General features: G+C 36.3%; 2 protein-coding genes across 2 annotated transcripts; both read left to right on the forward strand.

The window, feature by feature from the left end:
* The first annotated feature begins 11,032 nt into the window (after positions 1 to 11,032).
* LOC145903074 (uncharacterized) lies at positions 11,033 to 11,947 on the forward strand. The gene is made up of 2 exons (XM_082991159.1): positions 11,033 to 11,556; positions 11,641 to 11,947. Exons 1-2 carry the CDS (start codon positions 11,033 to 11,035, stop codon positions 11,945 to 11,947), a joined length of 831 nt encoding a protein of 276 aa, XP_082847285.1.
* Positions 11,948 to 15,086: 3,139 nt separating this feature from the next.
* On the forward strand, positions 15,087 to 16,094 carry LOC145903075 (uncharacterized). Its single transcript, XM_082991160.1, has one exon. It carries the CDS (start codon positions 15,087 to 15,089, stop codon positions 16,092 to 16,094), a length of 1,008 nt encoding a protein of 335 aa, XP_082847286.1.
* The last annotated feature ends 10,023 nt before the right edge of the window (positions 16,095 to 26,117 follow it).

The raw sequence follows: 26,117 nt of genomic DNA on the forward strand, positions 1-26,117 counted from the left end.
TCAACACATTTTTTTTCCGTGGTAATATAAACATAGGCGGTAACATTCCGGTACATATTTTCCTTGCTCAAAAGATTTTCACAAAATCCCATTAATTTGTTTATCAACGAAGTCATATGATTGTTTTATTGCGGGGGTCAATCTCGTAACATCCGAAATTACAATACTTCTTCCATCATTTTAACTTATACCGCGTTCATCTGCATGCTCCAGGCAAGCTCTGTGCAAAATTTAAAAAAATCCTACGGCCCGGAAAGGATTCAAATGTTCGCCTGTACGATAGGCCTTGTCGCCAACCTGTACGCGCGTAAAGGGCTCAATGACGTCACAGACGGTGACCTGTAGTTAAGTTCATTTCGCTGGGAAACTTGAAAACTGTTGGGATTTTAACTTATACCGCGTTCATCTGCATGCTTCAGGCAAGCTCTGTGCAAAACTCAAAAAAATCCTACGGCCCGGAAAGGTTTCAAATGTTCGCCTGTACAAGAGGCCTTGTGGCCAGCCTATACGCGCGTTAAAGGCCCTATGACGTCATAGCCGGTGACCTGCAGTTAAGTTCATTTCGCTGGGAAACTTGAAAACTGTTGGGATTTTAACTTATACCGCGTTCATCTGCATGCTTCAGGCAAGCTCTGTGCAAAATTTAAAAAATCCTACGGCCCGGAAAGGTTTCAAATGTTCGCCTGTACGATAGGCCTTGTGGCCAGCCTATACGCGCGTTAAGAGATCTATGACGTCATACCCGGTGACCTGCAGTTAAGTTCATTTCGCTGGGAAACTTGAAAACTGTTGGGATTTTAACTTATACCGCGTTCATCTGCATGCTCCAGGCAAGCTCTGTGCAAAATTAAAAAAAATCCTACGGCCCGGAAAGGTTTCAAATGTTTGCCTATATCAAGCGACTTCTCCACTTTATGCTTTGTGTAAGTTCGCATCCAAATTAACAAGTATTGCTGCCTCAGTATATACATTTTGTGAAAACAAAATAGTGTGAATTGTTGCCAAAGTTACATTGATGTTTTTGAATGGTAATTATGCTCTAATTTGTGCATATACTTGTGTTTTGTTTTTGGTAAGTCCGTTGAAGTTGTGTTCAGTCATGCGTGAAAAATATTTCGTTGATATAAAAAAAAATTTCGCCGAAATGACAGCAGTCAAATATCATGCATGTGGGCGTAGATTTTATTGAAGTAGATACCAACGATTTTTGGTCAGATATGTTTTGTTAGGATTTTATGGAAATTTTTGTCAATGAAACAAATTTGATGGCACGGCTCATTAGGTGATTTTATTCTAATTTTGATGATGAGCAGAGCTTAGTTGAGCAGTTTGTATGTTAGATCAAATACATATAGTTAGTCAGTTGGGTAATTGTCAGACAGTTAAAGTTATGGGGTAATTAGTGGACGCTACCAAAGGAAAAAACCTATGGTTCCCTCAAACTTTATCTGGTGCATGTGGTAAGTTGGAAGCCTGCAGTAGTTAAAAATGCCATGTTTTGTTTCTTCTGTTAAACACTGATAAAAAATAGAATTTTTTGTGAGGGGGATTCATTTTACGTAAACTTTTACAAACTTAGTGCATATGGTAATTTGTTAAAGTTTAGCAGTGTTTTAATGATTTGAAATTTCATTTAGGACACACTGGCAGGTCAAGCCCTAAAATTTCCAATGAAGGTTAAACTCAAACCTCTACCTAGTATGTCCTCTTAGAAAAATGCATCTAATATTTACCCCATGCACATTTTTACATTTAGGGGTAATTATTAGACACTGACACTCTGTATTAATATCATAGTACCAACTGTTTTGAGTGGTTACAACCAGAATTAATGCAATAGAGGGATGTGGGATGTGGGTAAATCAAAATAACAAGTTTGGATGATTCAAATTCTAAGCTATTCAAATCCAAATTCTTATTTAAGATTGAATAATAGGATTTAGTTTTATAACTTTTCCTTAAATTTAATCACATTAATTGTTCACATATTTCCTGTGTATAAATATGGCTTCAATGCCATGTAACAATATTAAGAGATTATTACACATGCAGACCTTCGAACACAGTCAATTATTCTATTATGCAACCAGCAAAAACAGAATATTATGCAGTATTTTGGATTCGAATAAACTATGGACAGTAAAAAACTTAAATTATCTGCCAACATAGTTGCAAGTGACTGATACTTTCATTTTTAAAGGGATGTATAAGGTTTTACTCAACACAAAGCAAAACGAAATAATTCTAGATGTAATGTCAAAATTTGCAACGTTGGTGAAAAACGTCCGATAATTACCCCATTTGACTATAGTGTTTTACTTGTTTGAGTATTACTCAAATGATTATGCCATTGTTGATTCAGCATATGAGTCCATAACTGAAACCTCGACATTTTCTAAATCACACCTATTCATGGTTGGAGTCAATTGATTGGGCTTTCACATTGGGCTGAGTAGAATACAACTTGGTGGAAAATACTAGCATAAAATTTTACCAATTCTGTATATGGTTGTTTTCACTAGATGGTTGTTTTGCTAATGGATGCTTTGGCAATTGGATTAACACTTAACTTTTCTTGGGTTCTTTTGTTTACTTGTGGTAAATCCAAGTTTCATATATGCTTTTTTGAATGCTATGCATGACTGCACATGACAAAGAAAAACAAATTAATGCAAATAAACAAACATAATAATTATAATATATAGTACCAGTAAAGGTTGTATAAGTTTTTGTTCGATTTTCAAGGTCATTTTACTATTTTAAAACTGCAGAAATTACTTTTTTTTTCATTGAAATTTTTCCCTTTAATGGACCAGTGTGACAAATTTGTCATGTTTCAAAAACCCGAACTCCCCACCCCAAATTACAAATATTTCTTACGCAGGTATATAAGTCTCTCATTGCCACACCAAATTATTTTTTTCTTTAAATTTAATAATTCTGTCCATAGATGGTTAAGAACATCTGTTTGTAAAATGCTCATGATCAAAACTCACAACCATTATTCAGAAGTGTTGTTTAGTCGTATTTTTATCTAATGATTGCAACCGTCAGTTTGTCACCTCGTGCATTTGTTAGATTTAAACCCCCTGCTTGGAAGTTGGCACGTTTTGTGTTCTCGTCATTTCACTTTCTGTGTGTTTTATAATCGCCGAACTGCACTATCCACTGCAGATAAAAACCACTCCGTAAAACTTTTAATCGCAACTCCAAAACTTCTTTCTCTTCCTTTGGCACTTTAACCTTTAAATATTGATACATCTTTCAACTTCTTTACACGCAGAACTTTTTACGTACTCGGATACACTCCTACGTATAATATCAGATATACGAATATGTAATTACAGAATTAGTAACGTTATTTGTCGAGATATTTGGTGTATTTTGACAAAGGCCACATGAAACATGGCAAGGAAACTGCATATACTCATAACTTACTTTTACAAACCTTTTTGTGGATTTTGTGGCGTATTATGTCGATTCAAATTGTTTCCAGACAAGCGAAAATATTTTTTTTGCTTTGTAGTCAGCAAAAGTATAGGACTGATTTACATTTACACTGTAACTTAGAATTGTGTGATCATTGCTACTATAGGCAAGAAGTTCAAGCAGAAAATACAAAACAAACAGAAATGAAACACTTTTACTGCAAGATTTGTGAAAAGTCGTTTCAAACCAAAGATTTACTGGAAAAGCATGACTTCATTCACACAGTGGAGAATCTATTTCTCCGTGAAAAACATCAAAGAGCATCCATCAACATCCACAAACGAATTTCTACTGGAGAAAAACCCTATAAATGCACGTTTTGTTCGAAAATGTTCAGCCAGAGTGGAAATTTAAGCAGACACATTCGGACTCATACTGGAGAGAAACCTTTCAAATGCACATTTTGTTCAAAAGCGTTCAACCAAAAAGCACATCTAAGTTCACACATTCGGACTCATACTGGAGAGGAACCTTTCAAATGCAATTTTTGTTCGAAAGGTTTCAACCAAAGAGCACATCTAAGTTCGCACATTCGTACTCATACTGGAGAGAAACCTTTTAGGTGCGAATATTGCGAAAAGTGTTTCATAGCCAAATCGACACTCAAAGCCCACAAACTAACTCACACTGGGGTGAAACCTTTCAGATGCGATTTTTGCGAAAAGTCTTTTAAAACTGCATCGGAAGTCAAAAAACACAAACTAACTCATACGGGAGAAAAACCTTTTCAATGCACATTTTGTTCGAAAGCATTCAACCAGAAAGGACATTTGAGTGCACACATTCAAACCCACACTGGAGTGATTCCTTTCAAATGCACATTTTGTTCGCGAAGGTTTAACACGAAAGGAACTCTAAGCAGTCACATTCGGACACATACTGGAGAGAAACCTTACAAGTGCATGTTTTGTTCCAAGGTGTTTGGTCAGAAAGGAAATCTAAGCAGACACATAAGGAATCATACTGGAGAGAAACCTTGCAGATGTGATTATTGCGAAAAGTGTTTTACAGCCAAATCGACACTCAAGCGCCACATACTAACTCATACTGGAGTGAAACCTTAGAAATGCATGTTTTGTTCCAAGGTGTTTGGTCAGAAAGGAAATCTAAGCAAACATATTCGGACTCATACTGGAGTGAAACCTTTCAGATGCGATTTTAGCGAAAAGTGCTTCACAACCGCATCAAAAGTCAAAAAACACAAACGAACTCATACCGGAGAGAAACCTTTTAATTGAATATCTTGATCAGAGGTGTTTAGCCTCAAAGAAAATCTAACAAAGCACACTCGAACTCACACGGGGAAAAGTGTTTCGCATCCACCTCCCATGTTTCACAGACTAACGCATACCGGAGAGAAACCTTATCAATGTGTTTAGCATAGAAATCAAAAAACATATATTCTAACTCACACCGATGTTTAACCTGTGTAATGTTTTGCTAAAAAATGTTCAATAAAAAAGGTCAAAATGTTCAAAGAATCTTAAGCAGACACGTTTGATATTGGAGTGTGCCTTCAGACCCACCTATTACTGATATCGGTAGTTTACTGTGTCGTGTTGGTCCTGTGGTAACCGCAAATTTTCGACGCACGCACGCATGATCTCCAAACAAGGTATTTGGAGTTTCGGGGTCACCAATAATTGGTTGATCGGCTATTTAAACCATTTAGCAAGTTGTGCAGTGTAGCAAGAGTAAGCAACACAAAACACACGTTTAAGTAACGGCGACACAAGAAGAAGGCAGTGCACACTTCAATGCGCAGGCGAACAGTGCGGTCGCCATAAGCCTATAAACAAGTGTGCAAAAAACAACTATTTGTTTCGAGATTAAAGTTTGTACTGTAACATCACCGTAATTACCCGGACGACACATCACAACACCGTATGCAGCGTTGGGTTATACAGTTAAACGATTTATATTCATACAATTTTAGTTGATTGTTTCCGTATTTTGTATCAAGTCAAAGCATCCATGCCCTCGCTTTATTGCCACCCGCAGTTGTTTGTTTTGATACTGCAACGAATTTTTTGCTCACCACATTGGTTTAATAATATTAATTTTTTGCGTCATCATCAAATAGAAAATCGCACGCATTATCCATTCAAAGACTGGGTCTTGACAAAGAAGATCAAATTGCGAAAATATTTTTGTTATTTACATGCGTTTAATTTGACAGCATTGACAATGTGAAAATTACAGAACTGATTTCCAAATTTACAACCGATAGTTTGCAAAATCGAACCAAGTTTTTATCGACATGTTCAATCACACAAATTTTCTCACAAACAAAGACTTATGCACTCGACAAATATTCTCTAATTGTATCCATTTTTGCGAAAAAAATGACACCTGGCAACGACATCATTGGAGTAATCATTATGGTTTGTTCCTTTATCCAGTTTATCCCAGGGTCGAACGTTGCAAATGCCAAAGTTGTAAGCAGCAATTCCGCCTTGCAGTTGCTGATCAAGACTCCAGGTGGGGAATTTTACCTGGACTTGAACAATAAAGTTGATCAGGATGTGTGCCTTGGAGTACGTGGGTCAGAGAATTCCAATCTCCTTTCAACTAGTTATATCGTTTGTCAATCTATAACATATAAGTTTCTTTGACACAAATAGTTGACAGAAGATGTATTACGACGAAGAAAACATGCACATATACTATACCCACGAAAATTTATTATATAGATTATTTTATGTGACATATGTGTATGATGATTCTAAAACTTTCAAGTTTCAGATTTCAAGTCTAATATCGACTCTTACCAAAGAGTAAACTATTCAATGATATTTTTGCTCAAAGATGCTCTGAAGAAAGTGCGATGTAAACCCACATATTAGAATTCACAGAGAACAAAAACCTTTAAGATGAGATTTTTTTGCATCAAATGTTTCCTGTTAAATTCAGATGTCAAATGTCGTACACATGGTGTGCACTTTGGAGAAAATTCCTTCATGTGCTCATTTCGTTTAAAAGCGTTGAAAAAAACGCGAATTGGGCAGATATGTAAATGTTCACACTGAAGTGAAACCTTTCAGATGCGAAATTTGTGAAAAGATTTGACCAACAAATGCCCATGTCAAAACGCACAAAGGTATTCAAACTGGAAAGAAGCCATACTAGTGCAACGTGTGTAATCAAGCTCTCGACACAAAATGGAGCCTGGCCGCACACGTCCAGATACACAATGCTGACAAACCTTTCAAGATTAAGTTTTGCTTAAACATACTTGCCCAGACAAGCACTCAAATCTTCCACGTTTTTCACAACCAATGCAGGAGAGAAACCGTGCACAACATATGTGATAAAGCATCCACAAATTCAGGCAATCAAACAAAGCATATCTGAAATGAAAAAAAAACAAACATTATGAGTGAATTGTTGCCATCAGTTATATGCTTATCCTTATATTGACATTAGTGACAAATTGGTAACGTTTAGAATACATGCCACGAACACACCCTTAACAAATGTTTTTTGAGCGCCGATCAAGAATATCTCATTCTTTACGTTTCAAAGAACGCAAATTTTGCAATTGGAAACACTGTTATGGTTAACTTCGATAGTGTGAACGGCGGTAGTTTTCGAAAACTGTGTTTTGGTAAATGATTTGTTGTTGTTGTAGGTTGGCGGTTGTATTTGAAAGCTTTACTTTTAAGTTAGTGAGTAGAAAAAAATCATGCATGTGGGCATAGATTTCATTGAAGTAAATACCGACGATTTTTGGTCAGATATGTTATTTTAGGATTTTATGGAAATTTTTGTCAATGTAACAAATTTGATGATGCGGTCCATTAGGTGATATTTTGTAATGGATATAAAAGTTAATGATTTTGCTCTTAAATTGGGAATATTTTCCATTATATACAGTAAATGTAAGGTCAATTGATGGTAGCAAATGGTGTGGTAGGTCTATGGGGGATGATAATAGTAAAATTGATGATGACTTGTCGGAAAATATTCTAATTTTGATGATGAGCAGAGCTTAGTTTAGCAGTTTCTATGTTAAATCAAATACATATAGTTAGTCAGTTGGGTAATTGTAGGACAGTTAAAGTTATGGGGTAATTAGTGGACGCTACCAAAGGAAAAAGACTATGAAACTTTATCTTGTGCATGTGGTAAGCTGGAAGCCTGCAGTAGTTAAAAATGCCATGTGTTGTTTCTTCTGTTAAACACTGATAAAAAATAGATTTTTTTTGTGAGGGGGATTCATTTCACGTAAACTTTTTCAAACTAAGTGGATATACTAATTAGTTAACATTTAACAGTGTTTTAATGATTTGAAATTTCATTTAGGAAACACTGTCAGGTCAAACCCTAAAGTTTTCAATGAAGGTTAAACTCAAACCTCTACCTAGTCTGTCCTCTTACAAAAATGCATCATATATTTTCCCCATGCACATTTTTACATTCAGGGGTAATTATTAGACACTGACACTCTGTATTAATATCATAGTACCAACTGTTTTGAGTGGTTACAACCAGGATTAATGTAATATAGGATGTGGGATGTGGGCAATTCAAAATAACAAGTTTGTATGATTCGAATTCTAAGCTATTCAAATCCAAATTTTAATTTAAAATTTAATAATAGGATTTAGTTTTGTAACTTTTCCTTAAATTTAATTACATTAATTGCTCACCTATTTCCTGTTGATAAATATTACTTCAATGGCATGTAACATAATTTTGGGATTATTACACTCATTCAGACCTTCGAAAACAGTCAATTACTCTATTATGCAACCAGCAAAAACAGAATATTATGCAGTATTTTGGATTCAATGTAACTATGGACAGTAAAAACCTTAAATATCTGCCAACATAGTTGCAAGTGACTGCTACTTTCATTTTTAAAGGGATGTATAAGGTTTTACCCAACCCAAAGCAAAACGAAATAACTCTAGATGTAATGTCAAAATTTGCAACGTTTGTGAAAAACGTCCGATAATTACCCCATTTGACTATAGTGTTATACTTGTTTGAGTATTACTCAAATGATTATGCCATTATTGATTCAGCATATGAGTTCATAACTGAAACCTCGACATTTTCTAAATTACACCCATTCATGGTGGGAGTCAATTGTTTGGACTTTCACATTGGGCTGAGCAGAATACAACTTGGTGGAAAATACTAGCATAACATTTTTCCACTTCTGTATATGATTGCAATCACTAGATGGTTGTTTTGCTAATGGATGCTTTGGCAATTGGATTATAAACATTTAATTTTTCTTTTGGGTACTTTTGTTTACTTGTGGCAAATCCAAGTTTCATATATGCATTTTGAAATGCTATGCATGACTGCACATGACAAAGAAAAAAAAAAAAAAAAAAAGGCGCATTTTTTTCCTCATAAATTGATCGTGCGCCTTATTAGCCGGTGCGCCTAATGTATGGATCAAGTAGTGCTTAATTGCCTACACTCAAAACTAGTACCGATACTATTATTATATAAATAAACCACCGTCTCACACAATAAACTACGGTAAAAGCAACTGTGATATTCACTAGGCTCATTTTTTCTTTTGCTCATTGTACTATTGTGACTTGCTTACATTTATTACGTAACAAGTAAACTTTTATTAATGAGCTTTATACGGTAACCCATACTCCTTAAAATACGTTGCGTTCTATAGCCCGGTGCGCCTTATGTATGAACAAAAAACTAATCAAAGCAATTTATTGACAGTGCGCCTTATAATCGGGTGCGCTTTATGGTCCGTAAAATACGGTAATGCAAATAAACAAACATAATAATTATAATATATAGTACCTCAAGTGTTGTATTAGTTTTCGTTCGATTTTCAAGGTCATTTTACTATTTTAGAACTACAGAAATTATTTTTTTTCATTGAAATATGTCCTTTAATGGACCAGTGTGACAAATTTTTCCAATTTAAAAAACCCCGAACTCCCCACCCCAAATTACAAATATTTCTTATGCAGGTATATAAGTCTCTGATTGCCACACTAAATTATTTTTTTCTTTAAATTTAATAATTTTGTCCATAGAGGGTTAAGAACATCTGTTTGGAAAAAGCTTGTGATTCGAACTCATAACCATTATTCAGGCCGCATCTCTGTATTTCTATGGAAAAGACTTGCTTGGTTGGGAAATGCCCTTCTCGAACTCTGTCCTGCGTAACAGAGTAAAATTATGTGTAACAATGCAATGGGTCATGCATGGGCGCCAGTGTTTTGGTTGAAAGAGCGCAGATGAACAGGCTGTTGCCAGGGCAATTTTCAGCGTGTTTGGGGCAGTTTTACTATGGTTTTCAGGGTTATTAGTCAGGCAGTAAATTGGTAGAGGGTGCTGTTAAACATGTAGCGGAAAAACTACCCAAATATTGAGTTAGATTTTGTGGAAAAATGAATCACAGAAAGTATGTTCAATTTGTGATTTTCTGTTAGTCCCGATCCTTGACTAGGGATTCTGGCCAAATTTATAATCGAGATAACTACTTTAACTGCTCCCCCGGGGGCATTTTGACCCTCTGTTGGCCATTATTTTGTCCAAAAAAGCAGAAAAAAGTGTAGGTTTGTTTTGTGAAAAAATGAATCACAGAAAGTACCCTCCATTTGCGATTAAGTAAAGCCACCAACCCTCCTCTACACATTTCATTAAGAATTAGATGTCTTGTAACTGTTTTGGGCCCACCCCTCCCCCCAGGGCTGTTTGTACCCCCCCTAGGACTGACAATTTAGCAGTTAGCCTTTGCAAAACCCCCCAATGTACTGTATTAATGCAGCTGCAATCAATTTTTTTCTGTTTTGCAATAGTAGTCCCCCTTCATGAGTCATCAGACCCGGCAATTGTTTTTGGCAAACAAGAGAAACTGTAACCAGGTGCACAATAACAAATGACTTCTAAAACTCAATTTTTAGGATTTAATTGTGAGATGCGGCCTTCAGAAGTGTTGTTTAGTGGTATTTTTGTCTAATCATTGCAATGGTCAGTTTGTCACCTTGTGCACTTGTTAGATTCAAACCCCCCGCTTGGAAGTTGGCACGTTTTGTATTCTCGTCATTTCACTTTCTGTGTGTTTCATAATCGCCGAACTACACCATCCACTGCAGATAAAAACCACGCCACAAAAATTTTAATCGCAACTCCAACACTTTTTTCTCTCCCTTTGGCACTTCAACCATTAAATATTGATACATTTTTCAACTTCTTTACACGCAGAACTTTTTACGTACTCGAAAACTCCTACTTACAATATTAGATATACGAATACGTAATTACAGAATTAGTAACGTTATTTGTTGAGATATTTGGTGTGTTTTGAGAAAGGCTACATGAAACTTGGCAAGGAAACTGCAGATACTTATAACTTACTTTTACAAACCTTTTTGTGGATTTTGTGGCGTATTATGTCGTTTCAAATTGTTTTCAGACAAGCGAAAATATTTTTTTGCTTCGCAGTCAGCAAAAGTATAGGACTGTTTTACATTTACGCTGTAACTTTGAATTGTGAGATCATTGCTATAGGCAAGAAGTTCATGCAGAAAACACAAAACAAACAGAAATGGAACACTTTTACTGCAAGATTTGTGAAAAGTCGTTTGAAACCAAAGATTTACTGGAAAAGCATGACTTCATTCACACAGTGGAGAATCCATTTCTTCGCGAAAAACATCAAAGAGCATCCTTCAACATCCACAAACGAATTTATACTGGAGATAAACCCTATAAATGCACGTTTTGTTCGAAAATGTTCAGCCAGAGTGGAAGTCTAAGCACACACATTCGGACTCATACTGGAGAGAAACCTTTCAAATGCACATTTTGTTCAAAAGCGTTCAAGCAAACAGCACATCTGAGCAAACACATTCGGACTCATACTGGAGAGAAACCTTTCAGATGCGATTATTGCGAAAAGTGTTTCACAGCCAAATCGACACTCAAAGACCACAAACTAACTCATACTGGAGAGAAACCTTTCAGATGCGATTTTTGCGAAAAGCCTTTTAAAACGGCATCGGAAGTCAAAATACACAAACGAACTCATACTGGAGAGAAACCTTTTAAATGCACATTTTGTTCGAAAGCGTTCAACCAAAAAGGACATTTGAGTGCACACATTCCAACCCACACTGGAGAGAATCCTTTCAAATGCACAGTTTGTTCACGAAGGTTTAGCACGAAAGGAATTCTGAGCAAACACATTCGGACTCACACTGGAGAGAAACCTTTCAGATGCGATTATTGCGAAAAGTGTTTTACAACCAAATGGATACTCAAAGACCACAAACTAACTCATACTGGAGAGAAACCTTTCAGATGCGATTATTGCGAAAAGTGTTTCACAGCCAAATGGACACTCAAAGACCACAAACTAACTCATACTGGAGAGAAACCTTTTAAATGCACATGTTGTTCGAAGGTGTTTAGCAGCAAAGACAGTATAAGAAGGCACATGCGAACTCACGCCGATGTGTAACCTGTCAATGTTATGCTAAAAAATGTTAAACAAAAAAGGTCAATTATGTTCAAGAATCCTCAAGCAGACAGATGATTTTTGCGAAAAGTCTTTCAAAACGTCGTCGCAAGTCAAAGTGCACAACCGAACTCATACGGGTGAGAAACCTTTCAAATGCACATTTTGTTCAAAATTATTCAGTCGAAAAGGCAATCTGGGTGCGCATATTCGAACTCATACTGGGAAGTGCCCGCTGACACCCATGTGACGGTTACCGCGTCAATTTGAGTTTAAATATTGATACATCTTTAAACTTCTTTACAGGCAGAACTTTTTCAAATATAATCTAAGAAGGCACATGCCTGTGTAAGCTTTTCTGTGAAACATTTTCAGCAGAGCGCCATGCGCATATGACACGTGTTTGTTCGTGAGAACTTTTCGGTGCTACTGTTGTATTTTTTCAATGTAAATGTGTTTTTTCTATGCATTTTGATTCATACTAATATTTTTGTTCGCAATGTCGGAGAACCTGCATCAAACCCCAGGCGTTTTCATGATCACCCCAGCCGCCAAATCCTTTCCGGCCGAACTTTCACGACTGATGATTCCGGAAACATGAAAACATTTCCAATGCAAATTTCAACTCATATCGACCTTATGATTGTTTTCCCTTTAACCACTGCGAACTTGGTGTGTGTCATAGTTAATACAAACATCATCATACTGTGGGGGCGATTAATATACCTGCTATGACAGCCGGGTCCATGTAACTGCTTGTGGCTGCCGTTAGTATGATTGACTTGTAGCCTATATATTTATTGCGGTAAGATCTGTTGAAGCCATTTTAATACAAGGCAGCCAGCCAAAAGCTAATATGGTGACCACTCTTAAGAAGATATTTCGAATACGCCTGCTTGATGGTAGTAGCTTTTGCTTTCCTAATTAATGTTATCAACCCCATGCTGTTCGCACCACAGTAAATACAAACTGCTAAAGTAATTGAACCGAAACAACTCGTCGTAAGTTAGTTTGTTACTTTTTTATATCCTAAGTAACAATGTTAGTTTGTATTAAAAATAAACACGAATGCAAACCAAAACTCAAAACCTTAAAATTCACCAAAATGGCAAACATTTGAAGGCAACAGATCGACTCTTACAAAGAGTAAACTATTCAATGATCTTTTTGCTCAAAGATGTTCTGAAGAAAGTGCGATGCAAACCCACATTAGAATTCACACAGAACAAAAACCTTTCAGATGCGAAATTTGGAAAAAGGTTTGTCCAACAAATGCCCATGTCAAAACGCACAAAGGTATTCAAACTGGAAAGAAGCCATACAAGTGCGACGTGTGTAATCAAGGTCTAGACACAAAATGGAGCCTGGTCGCACACGTCCGGATACACAATGCTGATAAATCTTTAAAGAGTAAGTTTTGCTTAAACATACTTGCCCAGAAAAGCACTCGAATCTTCCACGTTTTTACCCAACCAATACAGGAGAGAAACCGTGTACAACATATGTGATAAAGCATCCACAAATTCAGTCAATCAAAGGAAGCATATCCGAATCTATTATGAAAACAAATATATTGTAAGTGAATTGTTGCCATCAGTTATATGCTTATCCATATATTGATATTTGTGACAAATTGGTAACGTTTATAATACATGCCATGAACCCTTAACAAGCGTTTTTTGAGCGCCATGAAATATCTCATTCTTTTCATATCAAAGAACGCCAATTTTGCAATTGGAAACACTGTTATGGTTAACTTCGACAGTGGGAACGGCGGTAGTTTTGGAAAGTTGTGTTTTGGAAAATGACTGTTTGTTGTAGGTTTGCGGTTGTATTTGAAAGCTTTACTTTTAAGTTAGTGATTTGACAAAAATCATGCATGTGGGCGTAGATGTTATTCAAGTAAATACCGACGATTTTTGGTCAGATATGTTTTTTTAGGATTTTATAGAAATTTTTGTCAATGTAACAAATTTGATGACGCGGTCCATTAGGTGATATTTTGTAATGGATATAAAAGTTAATGACTTTGCTCTTAAATTGGGAATATTTGCCATTATATACAGTAAATGTAACGTCAATTGATGGCAGCAAATGGTGTGGTAGGTCTATGGGGGATGATAATAGTAAAATTGATGATGACTTGTCGGAAAATATTCTAATTTTGATGATGAGCAGAGCTTAGTTTAGCAGTTTCTATGTTAAATCAAATACATATACTTAGTCAGTTGGGTAATTGTAGGACAGTTAAAGTTATGGGGTAATTAGTGGACGCTACCAAAGGAAAAAGACTATGAAACTTTATCTTGTGCATGTGGTAAGCTGGAAGCCTGCAGTAGTTAAAAATGCCATGTGTTGTTTCTTCTGTTAAACACTGATAAAAAATAGATTTTTTTTGTGAGGGGGATTTATTTCACATAAACTTTTTCAAACTAAGTGGATATACTAATTAGTTAACATTTAACAGTGTTTTAATGATTTGAAATTTCATTTAGGAAACACTGGCAGGTCAAACCCTAAAGTTTTCAATGAAGGTTAAACTCAAACCTCTACCTAGTCTGTCCTCTTACAAAAATGCATCATATATTTTCCCCATGCACATTTTTACATTCAGGGGTAATTGTTAGACACTGACACTCTGTATTAATATCATAGTACCAACTGTTTTGAGTGGTTACAACCAGGATTAATGTAATATAGGGATGTGGGATGTGGGCAATTCAAAATAACAAGTTTGTATGATTCGAATTCTAAGCTATTCAAATCTAAATTTTAATTTAAAATTGAATAATAGGATTTAGTTTTGTAACTTTTCCTTAAATTTAATTACATTAATTGCTCACTTATTTCCTGTTGATAAATATTACTTCAATGGCATGTAACATAATTTTGGGATTATTACACTCATGCAGACCTTCGAAAATACATGAAACTTGGCAAGAAAACTGCCATAACTTACTTTTTCAAACCTTTGCGGCGTATTTTGTCGATTCAAATTGTTTCCAGACTAGTGCAAAATAATCTATTTGCTTTTAGTCAGCAAATGTATAGGACTGATTTACATTTACGCTGTAACTTTGAATTGTGAGATCATTTCTACTATAGGCAAGAAGTTCAAGCAGAAAACACAAAACAAAAAGAAATGGAACACTTTTACTGCAAGATTTGCGAAAAGTCGTTTCAAACCAAATACTTGCTGGAAAAGCATGACTTCATTCACACAGGGGAGAATCCATTATTTCGCGAAAAACAAGTGTTTGGTCAGAAAGGAAATCTAAGCAAACATATTCGGACTCACACTAGAGAGAAGCCTTTCGGATGCACTTTTTGTTCAAAAGCATTCCAGCAAAGTGCACAACTAACCAAACACTTTCGGACACATACTGAAGAAAAACCTTACCAATGCATGTTTTGTTTCAAGGTGTTTAATCAGAAAGGAAAACTAAGCAAACACATTCGGACCCATACTGGAGAGAAACCTTTCAGATGCGATTATTGCGAAAAGTGTTTTACAGCCAAATCGACACTGAAAGACCACAAACTATCTCATACTGCAGAGAAATCTCTTAGATGCGATTTTTGCGAAAAGTGTTTTACAACGGCATCGGAAATCAAAAAACACAAACGAAGTCATACTGGAGAGACACCTTTCAAATGCACATTTTGTTCGAAAGCGTTCAACCAGAAAGGACATTTGAATGCACACATTCCAACCCACACTGGAGAGAAACCTTACAAGTGCACATTTTGTTCGAAAGCGTTTAGTCATAGAGAAACTCTAATTGTTCACATTCGGACTCATACTGGAGAGAAACCTTTTAGATGCGATTTTTGTGAAAAGTGTTTCATAACGAGATCGAATTTGAAAAACCACAAACGAACTCATACGGGAGAGAAACCATTTAAGTGCACCGTTTGTTCGCAATGGTTTAGCCGTAAAGGAAATTTAATCATACACATTCGTACCCATACTGGAGAAAAACCTTTCAGATGCGATTTTTGCGAAAAGTGTTTCGCAACCAAATCCCATATGAAAGCCCACAAACAAACTCATACTGGAGAGAAACCTTTTAAATGCACATGTTGTTCGAAGGTGTTTAGCAGCAAAGACAGTATAAGAAGGCACATGCGAACTCACGCCGATGTGTAACCTGTCAATGTTTTGCTAAAAAATGTTAAACAAAAAAAGGTCAATTATGTTCAAGAAACCTCAAGCAGACACGTTTCATTTGAAGTGTGCCCACAGACAACCTATAACTGATACCGGTAATTTGGTGTGGCGTGTTGGTCCTGTGGTAACATTTTGGACGCACTGTTTTATTATCGTGCATCTAACTATCAAACCGTTAAAAGTTTCTTGTTTTTGTGAACCGCTGTTCTACAATAAACTACCAAAGTTGGTTAGATATGGTGCCTTCATTAACAACATCCTACTCACCGCAGCTTAGTAGTTTGTGGGGACAATATTAAGTTTTGCCTTTCGGGTTGTCAAAATTGTATACGCAACTACCCACATGCGACATACATACGGGTTTGAAAATAGTACGGGCTCAACTGTATAGAAGCATAATTAGTACCATAGTGTTTGTATGTAAAGTATAATTGCCCCTACATTGGTAATACACATGATAACAAGTGCAATATGTATCAAGAGTTTTGAGCATCCCTCGTGAAACATTGTGCTGCAAAAGACTGTTTTGAAACGAGGGCTAAACTTATGACACCACAGTAGTAAAAACTGATTTGAAAAGTTCAGTTTGAGAGAGTGCAACTGGAGAAAAACGGTCACCAATCATATTCTGAAAACTTTCGAAGTATTGACGTCACAGAGTCCACGTGAACAAGATGCCACTACTGAGATAAAATAATAACGAAACCATTAATGTTTTGTGTTTAATTTTGGTTAAAAAAGGCAGAATTGTTAAATTTACAAAGAGAGACTGAGCAGTTTCAGGTTGAAAATTGTTTAGTGAATACTCATACTTCACTTGGTTTGAAATGCTGAAATATCTGCCTTGTGCAGTTGACTCTTTTGCGGATTAAGACGCCGCACCAAACGGTGTGAAAGTTACTTTCGGTGAGTAACCGTTCCACGCATGTAAAGAAGCTTTCAACTACTCAGGTTCGAAGTACAGCATGAGTGGAAATACCTTCAAGGCGTAGCCCTGCCAAGCACGTCTGGATTCACACTGGAGATAAAGCATTTAATATATGTAAAAAAAGCCTAAAGGGAGAATGCCAGGTTCACTAAACATGTGCGAATTCACACCGAAAATCAATCTTTTCAGTGCAACATATGTAATAAAGCCTTCAACAATCCAAGCTGTCGAACAAGAAATATCCGAATTCTCATTGGGAAAAAAAAACAATCGATTGCAAGATATGCAAAAAAAGCCTTTTGCGGAGGACGCCAGGTTTACCAAACACGTGTTAATTCACACATCTAGTCATTGCAGTCTTCAGTCTGTCATCTCGTGCAGTTGCTTAATTTAAACTAAACGGTTGGACGTTGGCACGTTTTGTGTTGTCGTCATTTCCAAACCTCTTTGTATCGCCAACATAAACTCCGACACAGACAAAAACCACTCCGTAAAACCTCTAATCACAGCTCCAAACCTTCTTTCTCTTCCTTTGGCTTTTAAATAATGATACATCTTTAAACTTCTTTACACGCAGATTTTTTTCAAATACAATCTAAGAAGGCACATGCGAACTCACACTATTGTGTAATCTTTGCCAATGTTTTGCTGAAAAATGTTCAACCAAAAAGGTCAAAAATGTAAAGACGAGTGCCCAGCATTTGACTAACGGTAGTCCAACGTGACTGGGAATGCCGAACCTCTCAACCCAATAAAAACAAAAGCACGTGCATAAGTTATGGCTGTGGCATCATCGATTGGTATCGCTTCCGGCCATCGGGTGAAGCAGTCGACCAAGGTAAATATAACGCGCTGCTGTAACGTAGTCTAAGGCCAAAACTACATAGAAAAACTTCGTATCGTCTGCTGTGATTTCCCTTTGCGCAAAGTGTGCTTCAGGTTTTTGCAACCAGACACGCGTGGCTGTGTTGGCCAAAACGTGGACGCTTAAAAACGACAGGTATTCCGTGTCCATGATTTTCAAACAAGGTATTTGGAGTTTCGGGGTCACCAGTAAGCTGCTGATACTATATTCAGCAAAGTTGTTCAGTATAGCAAGAGTGAGCAATACAAAACACACGTTTGTAATGTAGTAACCGCGACACAAGAAAAAGGCAATACACGCTTCGATGCACAGACGAACAGTGCGGTTGCCACAAGCTTACACGAAAGTGTGCAAAAAACAGCTATTTGTTTCGAGATTAAAGTTTGTACATTAACACCACCGTAATTACCCGGACGACCCATCACAACACCGAAAACAGCGTTGGGTTATACAGTTAAACGATTTATATTCATACAATTTTAGTAGCTGAGTAAAACTTTTAAATCAATCTTTCAGACAGCTCTTTTAGTTGATTGATTCTGCATTTTCTATCAAGTCACAACATCCATGCCCTCGCTTTAGTGCCACATGCAGTTGTTTGTTTTGATACTGCAAAGAATTAATGCTCTCCACATTTCTTCGTCATCATCACATACGCAACCGCAGGTTTTGCAATATGTTCATTGTATATGTGTGTTAAGCCAATCCTGTTTTCCCATTTAAACTGTTGAGAATGGTCAGCATATTAATTTTGGCTTTCTTATTTAAAATTGCAAATCATGTGCAAATGCCTTTTCTAATATTCAAATTTTGCCAAACAAAGCATATTGTTTTAAAAAAATTATCGCAAAGCAGTTCAAAGTCAGTAAAAGAGTTTTACCATGAATCAATAAAAATACGCGCCTTGCTAATGACTGATCAATTACTTCGACTACAAATATGGCTTCGACTACAGCTTCGACTACAAATATGCAAAACACAATGCGATACACATTATCCATTCAAAGACTGAGTTTTGACAAAGAAGATCAAATTGCGAAAATATTTTTGTTATTTACATGCGTTTAATTTGACAGCATTGACAATGTTAAAATTACAGTAGTGATTCCAAATTTACAACTGATAGTTTGCAAAATCGAACCAAGTTTTTACCGACATGTTCAATCACACAAATTTTCTCACAAACAAAGACTAAAAAACTCGACAAATATTATTTAATTGTATCCATTTTCGCGAAAAAACTGAGCCCTTGCAACGATATCATTTGAGTAATCATTGTTGCTTGTCCCTTCATCCAGTTTGTCCCAGGAGCGAACGTTGCAAATGCCAAAGTTGTAAGCAGTAATTCCGCCTTGCAGTTGCTAATCAAGACTCCAGATGGGGAATTTTGCTTGAACTTGAACAATAAAGTTGATCAGGATGTGTGCCTTGGAGTAGGTGGGTCAGAGAATGCCAATCTCCTTTCAAGTAGTGATATCGTTTGTCAATCTATAACATATAAGTTTCTGACACAAATAGTTGACAGAAGTTGTATTACGACGCAGAAAACATGCACATATACCATATTTTACAGACCATAAGGCGAACCGGGCTATAGAACGCAACGTATTTTAAGGAGTATGGGTTACCGTATAAAGTTTACTTGTTACGTAATAAATGTAAGCAAGTCACAATAGTACAATGAGCAAAAGAAAAAATGTGGCTAGTGAATATCACAGTTACTAGTTGCTTTTACCGTAGTTTATTGTGTAAGACGGTGGTTTATTTATATAATAATAGTATCGGTACTGGTTTTGAGTGTAGGCAATAAAGCACTACTTGATTCATACATTAGGCGCACCGGCTTATAAGGCGCACGATCAAATTATGAGGAAAAAAAGGATTTAAATTGCGCCTTATGGCCCTTAAAATACGGTACCATACCCACGAAAATTTATTACATAGATTATTTTATGTGACATATGTGTATGATGATTCTTAAACTTTCAAGTTCCAGATTTCAAGTCTAATATCGACTCTTACCAAAGAGTAAACTATTCAATAATATTTTTGCTCAAAGATGCTCTGAAGAAAGTGCGATGTAAACCCACATATTCGAATTCACACAGAACAAAAACCTTTAAGAAGAGTTTTTTTTGCATCAAATGTTTCCTGTTAAATTCAGATGTCAAAAGTCGTACACGTGGTGTGCACTTTGGAGAAAATACCTTCTTGTGCTCATTTCGTTTAAAAGCGTTGAAAAAAACGCAAATTGGGCAGATATGTATACATTCAAATAGAAGTGAAACCTTTCACATGCGAAATTTGTGAAAAGATTTGACCAACAAATGCCCATGTCAAAACGCACAAACGTATTCAAACTGGAAAGAAGCCATACAAGTGCAACGTATGTAATCAAGCTCTAGACACAAAATGGAGCCTGGCCGCACACGTCCGGATACAAAATGCTGATAAACCTTTCAAGAGTAAGTTTTGTTTAAACATACTTGCCCAGAAAAGCACTCGAATCTTCCACGTTTTTACCCAACCAATACAGGAGAGAAACCGTGTACAACATACGTGATAAAGCATACACAAATTCAGACAATCAAACAAAGCATATCCGAATCTACAATGAAAAAAAAACAAATATTACAAGTGAATTGTTGCCATCAGTTATATGCTTATCCTTATATTGACATTTGTGACAAATTGGTAACGTTGAGAATACATGCCATGAACATACCCTTAACAAACGTTTTTTCACCTTCGAACAAGAATATCTCATTCTTTACATTTCAAAAAACGCCAATTTTACAATTGGAAACACTGTTATGGGTAACTCCGACAGTGGGAACGGCACTATTGTCATCCTGGCAGACTCCGATTATGTTTCATCGAAAAAAGAGTTCCGCATCAATGATCACCATTTCACGAGATGATTTATAAGAAACAAACGTGTTTGTTCTGCCTATAAATCACAGTACGTCTAATTATTTCAACCAAAATCAAACTGAACGGTTAGTACACTCAAATTACTGGCAGCAAATCCCACGTTTTTCATCGGAATGTCTACAAACACAGGCGATTTTGCGTATTTCATTAAGGGTGGTATACCTCACATTCAACCGCGTGGCAAACTACTTTCCGCCCCCTATAAATTTTTTTAAATCTCTGCATCTGTCAAGTATCTAGTGCTGATTAACGGGAAGGTAATCAAAATCGGTACAAATCCCAGGTATTCCATCAGAATGGCTTCAAACACAGGCGATTTTGCGTGTTTTGCTAGGGTGGGTACGTCACATTCAACCGCGTGCCAAAACACTTTCCGACCCCTATACATTTTTTTAAATCTCTGCATCTGTCAAGTATCTAGTGCTGATTAACGGGAAAGTAATTAAAATTGGTACAAATCCCAGGTATTCCATCAGAATGACTTCAAACACAGGCGATTATGCGTGTTTTGCTTGGGGGGGTACGTCACATTCAACCGCGTGCCAAAATACTTTCCGCCCCCTATAATTTTTTTTAAATCTCCGCATCTCTCAAGTATCTAGTGCTGATTAACGAGAAAGTAATTAAAATCGGTACAAATCCCAGGTATTCCATCAGAATGACTTCAAACACAGGCGATTATGCGTGTTTTGCTTGGGGGGTACGTCACATTCAACCGCGTGCCAAACTACTTTCCGCCACCTATAATTTTTTTTAAATCTCTGCATCTCTCAAGTATGCAGTGCTGATTAACGAGAAAGTAATTAAAATCGGTACAAATCCCAGGTATTCCATCAGAATGACTTCAAACACAGGCGATTATGCGTGTTTTGCTTGGGGGGTACGTCACATTCAACCGCGTGCCAAACTACTTTCCGCCCCCTATAATTTTTTTTAAATCTCTGTATCTGTCAAGTATCTAGTGCTGATTAACGGGAAAGTAATTAAAATCGGTACAAATCTCAAGTATTCCATCAGAATGATTGTGGTAGAGTATCCCTATTTCACTGAAGATGTAAGATTTTGGGTTTATGAAGAAAATTGTGGATTCCTTGTGTTTGCCTCCAATGTGTGCACTAATTGACACAAATTTTATTTTCCTTTTTGTACACATGAAAATGTAGTTAAAGGGATTATTGCCCACTGCCTATATTTCTCTTTTACACATAAATTAATATGCTCGTCGAATGTATATTTTTGGAACTGAAAAGCAGATCTTTCACTTAAGTTTCGATGCTATACGTCAGACGTTAATTACTGTGCGGAAATCACCTTTTCATGGGCGTTTGTTTCGATATAAATATTGTTTAAACTAAACGGGCTTGCCATAAAACATAATATGAAACCTTCTACTTGTTTAGTGAACGAGTATCAACTATTTTTTCTCTCTCCGCCATTTTTTTCAATTCTATTCGTAGAGTTAAGTGGACATTCATCCTTGTACTACAAGTATTAACCATATAACGACAGGCGGAAATACGTTTTTTCTAGCTGTTTTGTGGTAAATTGTCAGACGTGACAGATTTGTTGAATGTAATCTTGTTCGAAGTTTTCAATGGGCATTTCTTTTTAATTCGTTGTATATTGAGGACACTTACGTTGTTTACATTGAAATTTAGCGCTGTTATTAGCATTTGTGCTGATAATAAACGCCAAGAAAACTTTGCAGTTGCTTGTGAGTGCCTGTTTATTTGATAAAGCAGCATGCTGGAGAAATTACGGAAAACGTAATTGCTCTGCAACACCAACAAAATATAATAGATTTGCGAAAAAGTGCCAGCCATACCAAATCAAGTCGCCATGAATCTGTAATGTTCTTTTATAAATAGAATTAACGCACACAAACTACACCATAAGACCCTTAACCGCGAATTAAAAAGCACGACTTCAACGTCAAAAGCCTAAAGATGTCTTTGCCAGAAGCCCCTAATAAAATAAATTCGAGAAAAAAACTACATCAAATCGAAAAAAAACAAGGTATGTTATCTTTCGAGATTTCAGACAGTAGGGCGAACGAAAAGAATTCATTAAGTTTTCGAAAAAAAACGTGGAGATTTTTCCTTGAATATGTTATCCCTGACGTACAACACACAAAAAAATTGCAAAACGATCATCAATTTAGGTAGGTAAATAATTCTGCAACTAAATGGTTTAACACCATACAAATGCATTACGTTTTTAAGAAACGAATGAATCACGTTCACGCCAAGGGGGGAAAACCTGCGTATACTGAAACAGAAATCATTCTGATGGAATACCTGGGATTTGTACCGATTTTAATTACTTTCCCGTTAATCAGCACTAGATACTTGACAGATGCAGAGATTTAAAAAAAATTATAGGGGCCGGAAAGTATCTTGGCACGCGGTTGAATGTGACGTACCCCCCCTAGCAAAACACGCAAAATCGCCTGTGTTTGAAGTCATTCTGATGGAATACCTGGGATTTGTACCGAGTTTAATTACTTTCTCGTTAATCAGCACTAGATACTTGACAGGTGCAGAGATTTAAAAAAAATTATAGGGGCCGGAAAGTATTTTGGCACGCGGTTGAATGTGACGTACCCCCACTTAGCAACACACGCCAAATCGCCTGTGTTTGAAGCCATTCTGATATCAAATGTGGGATTTGCTGCCAGTAATTTGAGTGTACTAACCGTTCAGTTTGATTTTGGTTGAAATAATTAGACGTACTGTGATTTATAGGCAGAAGAAACACGTTTGTATCTTATGAACCATCTCGTGAAATGGTGATCATTGATGCGGGACCCTTTTTTCGATGAAACATATTCGGAGTCTGCCAGGATGACAATAGTGGAACGGCGGTAGTTTTCGAAAAGTGTGTTTTGGTAAACTGTTTGTTGTAGGTTTGTGGTTGTATTTGAAAGCTTTACTTTTCAGTTAGTGAGTTGACAAAAATCATGCATGTTGGCGTAGATTTTATTGAAGTCAATACCAACGATTTTTGGTCAGATATGTTTTTTTAGGATTTTCTGGAAATTTTTGTCAATGTAACAAATTTGATGGCACGGTCCATTAGGTGATATTTTATTCTAATTTTGATAATGAGCAGAGCTTAGTTGAGCAGTTTGTATGTTAGATCAAATACATATAGTTAGTCAGTTGGGTAATTGTCGGACAGTTAAAGTTATGAGGTAATTAGTGGACGCTACAAAAGGAAAAAAACCTATGGTTCCCTCAAACTTTATCTTGTACATGTGGTAAGCTGGAAGCCTGCAGTAGTTAAAAATACCCTGTGTTGTTTCTTCTGTTAAACACTGGTAAAAAAATAATTTTTTGTGAGGGGGATTCATTTCACGTAAACTTTTTCAAACTAAGTGGATATGGTAATTTGTTAAAATTTAACAGTGTTTTAATGATTTGAAATTTCATTTAGGAAACACTGGCAGGTCAAACCCTAAAGTTTTCAATGAAGGTTAAACTCAAACCTCTACCTAGTCTGTCCTCTTACAAAAATGCATCATATATTTTCCCCATGCACATTTTTACATTCAGGGGTAATTATTAGACACTGACACTCTGTATTAATATCATAGTACCAACTGTTTTGAGTGGTTACAACCAGGATTAATGTAACAAAATTAAGAGATTATTACAGTCATGCAGACCTTCGAAAACAGTCAATTACTCTATTATGCAACATGCAAAAACAGAATATTATGCAGTATTTTGGATTCTATTTACCTATGGACAGTCCGATAATTACCCCATTTAACTACAGTGTTTTACTTGTTTGAGTATTACTCAAATGATTATGCCATTATTAATTCAGCATATGAGTCCATAACTGAAACCTCGACATTTTCCAAATTACACCCATTCTAGTGGGAGTCAATTAATTGGACTTTCACATTGGGCTGAACAGAATACAACTTGGTGGAAAATACTAGTTTAACATTTTTCCAATTCTGTATATGATTGCAATCACTAGATGGTTGTTTTGCTAATGGATGCTTTGGTAATTGGATTATGAACACTTAACTTTTCTGGGGTACTTTTGTTTACTTGTGGCAAATCCAAGTTTCATATATGCATTTTGAAATGTTATGCATGACTGCACATGACAAAGAAAAAAAATTAATGCAATTAAACAAAGATAATAATTATAATATATAGTAGCTCAAGTGTTGTATCAGTTTTTGTTCGATTTTCAAGGTCATTTTACTATTTTAGAACTGCAGGAATTATTTTTATTTTTTTTAATTGAAATTTGTCCCATAATGGACCAGTGTGACGAATTTTTCCAATTTAAAAAACCTTGAACTCCCCACCCCAAATTACAAATATTTCTTATGCAGGTATATCAGTCTCCCATTGTCACACCAAATTATTGTTTTCTTTAAATTTAATAATTCTGTCCATAGAGGGTTAAGAACATCTGTTTGGAAAAAGCTTAATTCGAACTCACAACCATTATTCAGACCGCATCTCTGTATTTCTATGGAAAAGACTTGCTTGGTTTGAAAATGCCCTTCTCGAACTCCTGCGTAACAGAGTAAAATTATGTGTAACAATGCAATGTGTCATGCATGGGCGCCAGTGTTTTGGTTGAATGAGCGCAAATGAACAGGCTGTTGCCAGGGCAATTTTCAGCGTGTTTGGGGCAGTTTTACTATGGTTTTCAGGGTTATTAGTCAGGCAGTAAATTGGTAGAGGGTGCTGTTGAACACGTAGCTGAAAAACTACGCAAATATTGAGTTCGATTTTGTGGAAAAATGAATCATAGAAAGTATGTTCAATTTGTGATTTTCTGTTAGTCCCAATCCTTGACTAGGGATTCTGGCCAAATTTATAATCGAGATAACTACTTTAACTGCTCCCCCGGGAGCATTTTGACCCTCTGTTGGTCATTATTTTGGCCAAAAAAGCAGAAAAAAGTGTAGGTATGTTTTGTGAAAAAATGAATCACAGAAACTACCCTCCATTTGCAATTAAGTGAAGCCACCAACCCTCCTCTACACATTTCATTAAGAATGTGATGTCTTGTAACTGTTTTGGGAAACTGCACATACTTATAACTTACTTTTACAAACCTTTTTGTCGATTTTGTGGCGTGTTATGTCGTTTCAAATTGTTTCCAGACAAGCGAAAATATTTTTTTGCTTTGTAGTCAGCAAAAGTATAGGACTGTTTTACATTTACGCTGTAACTTTGAATTGTGAGATCATTGCTACTATAGGCAAGAAGTTCAAGCAGAAAACACAAAACAAACAGAA

The sequence above is a fragment of the Ascidia mentula genome, chromosome 5, assembly GCF_947561715.1.
Source record: "Ascidia mentula chromosome 5, kaAscMent1.1, whole genome shotgun sequence".
In the NCBI taxonomy this organism is placed as follows: domain Eukaryota; kingdom Metazoa; phylum Chordata; class Ascidiacea; order Phlebobranchia; family Ascidiidae; genus Ascidia; species Ascidia mentula.

Coding starts and splice junctions, on each gene's coding strand:
- LOC145903075 (XM_082991160.1), top strand. CDS start 15,087: ATGGAACACTTTTACTGCAAGATTTGCGAAAAGTCGTTTCAAACCAAA.
- LOC145903074 (XM_082991159.1), top strand. CDS start 11,033: ATGGAACACTTTTACTGCAAGATTTGTGAAAAGTCGTTTGAAACCAAA. Junction 11,557..11,640: donor TGCACATTTTGTTCGAAAGC/GTTCAACCAAAA, acceptor TTGTTCACGAAG/GTTTAGCACGAAAGGAATTC.